This window comes from Macrobrachium nipponense, chromosome 42, assembly GCF_015104395.2.
Source record: "Macrobrachium nipponense isolate FS-2020 chromosome 42, ASM1510439v2, whole genome shotgun sequence".
Classification (NCBI taxonomy): Eukaryota; Metazoa; Arthropoda; class Malacostraca; order Decapoda; family Palaemonidae; genus Macrobrachium; species Macrobrachium nipponense.
Window position 1 is genome coordinate 14990 of NC_061103.1, and position 1629 is coordinate 16618.

The 1629-nt window shown below is 38.1% G+C and overlaps 1 protein-coding gene across 1 annotated transcript; it reads right to left on the reverse strand.

Annotated features, from left to right (window-relative positions):
• Positions 1 to 630: 630 nt before the first annotated feature.
• Positions 631 to 1338, reverse strand: LOC135213225 (zinc finger MYM-type protein 1-like). The gene has a single exon (XM_064247203.1). The coding sequence runs from the start codon at positions 1336 to 1338 to the stop codon at positions 631 to 633; it is 708 nt and encodes a 235-aa protein (XP_064103273.1).
• Between the last annotated feature and the right edge of the window lie 291 nt (positions 1339 to 1629).

Genomic DNA, 1629 nt, shown 5'->3' on the forward strand with positions numbered 1-1629 from the left:
ATAGAGAGAGAAGACTTCGTTAGTAAGTAAGTAGGCCTAGTGTTCACTGCAAGGAAAAAACAAAAATATATCTTATTTATTTGTCACTAATATGCTCTTTTTTTTCACTAAATACAGCGAAAAACAATATAATGATTTAACATAAGGTAGGAGGGCAGGTGCTTCTCTTTGCAACACTTCAGCGAGAGATGGACAAGCGAAGCAAGTGTGAGAGAGAGAGAGAGAGAGAGAGAGAGAGAGAGAGAGAGAGAGAGAGAGAGAGAGAGAGAGAGAGATTGCGGGGTGGGTGCATGAGAGCGCCTGTGTGTGGGCTTAGACATGGACGTGCAGAGAACTTTTTCAGGGCAGGTGCTCAAGTGAAAAAAAGGGCAAAAATATAGAAATGAATGAGGCTAAATATATACCGGCTCAATATTCTTTCAAATTTATTTAAACTAGCCATTAATAATTCAAGAAAGAGATAAACATGACTGATATCATAGGTACCAGTGGGCTAATGTTTTATATGAACATAAAATCTACAGTACTGACTACCAGTAGAACTAGGAAATTTAACAAAAGAAAAATTATATATATTGCTTTTACATAAATGACTGCAAGAAAATCAATCAGTATAATCAATACACTTGGCTAATAACCAGACCTTATCATTTTATATTTAGAAGAGAACCCTTCTGTGTGCCATATCTTTGAATATGCTGATAACTTTCTGTTGTTGATTGTGATATCCTTTTCAACTGCTAGCAACAAAAGATCAGATAACCTCTCCTCACCGGACAGGCTACATAGCTTTTTCTTCACCAGCTTGAGTTTGGAGAAGTTCCTTTCCACTGTTGCAGTTGTGACGGGTAGAGTGGCATAAATGGTTAAGAGTTCAAGCATAAGTGGCAATATCTCCTGGACATTGTTTTCTTTCATCAGGTTGAGCATTGTAGCTGCAGTGTTCTGTGGCAGGCAAGGAAATGAGGAATAGAAGATCTTTAATTCCAAACGTAGCTTGTCTACTTCTTCTAACTCATAAAACTGGCATAATTTTTGCAATGACTTTAATGCTTCTTCATTCACTGGTTCTTTCCAGTTATCTTGGACTGTCATACAATGAAAGGCATTTAGGATACCCCATGTTGTGTTGTCTCCACCTTTAAATCTTCTTTGTAGCTCTTGTGATATTGTATCTAAAAACACATAGAATACTCTCACACGGTAGTACTCATCCAAGGATTGATATTGCTGGTCCTCAGTAGCAGATGTATCTTTCAGGCATTTTTCTTCTTCTGTCTTGTCCAGGAATGACAGAGGGGAGGTCGATGGCCATGGATTCAGCTCTCTCTTTAACATTTGTAAAAATCTCCTGAAACTTCTCATCATTTCTTAATTCTCTCAAACTTTGCAGCACTCCATCCACAATTCTGTAGGAGGCAGCCAAATCAAAGTCTTTCTGTTGTAGGGCATTAGAGGCATAGGCAGTTTCTTGAAAAACTGGGGTGGCAATCTCAAGACAAACAAGAAATTCAAAGTTAATACTTTGCAGCAATATTGAGGCATCCCCTGCTGATGCATCAGGAGGATGTTTTTGCACTATCTCTTCTAAAAATTGCTTTAGTGCTGGGATGACCTTCGATTTAAAAA

What these genes read in the sequence shown, in the direction of transcription:
- LOC135213225 (XM_064247203.1), bottom strand. Translation starts at nt 1,338, where the DNA reads ATGTTAAAGAGAGAGCTGAATCCATGGCCATCGACCTCCCCTCTGTCA.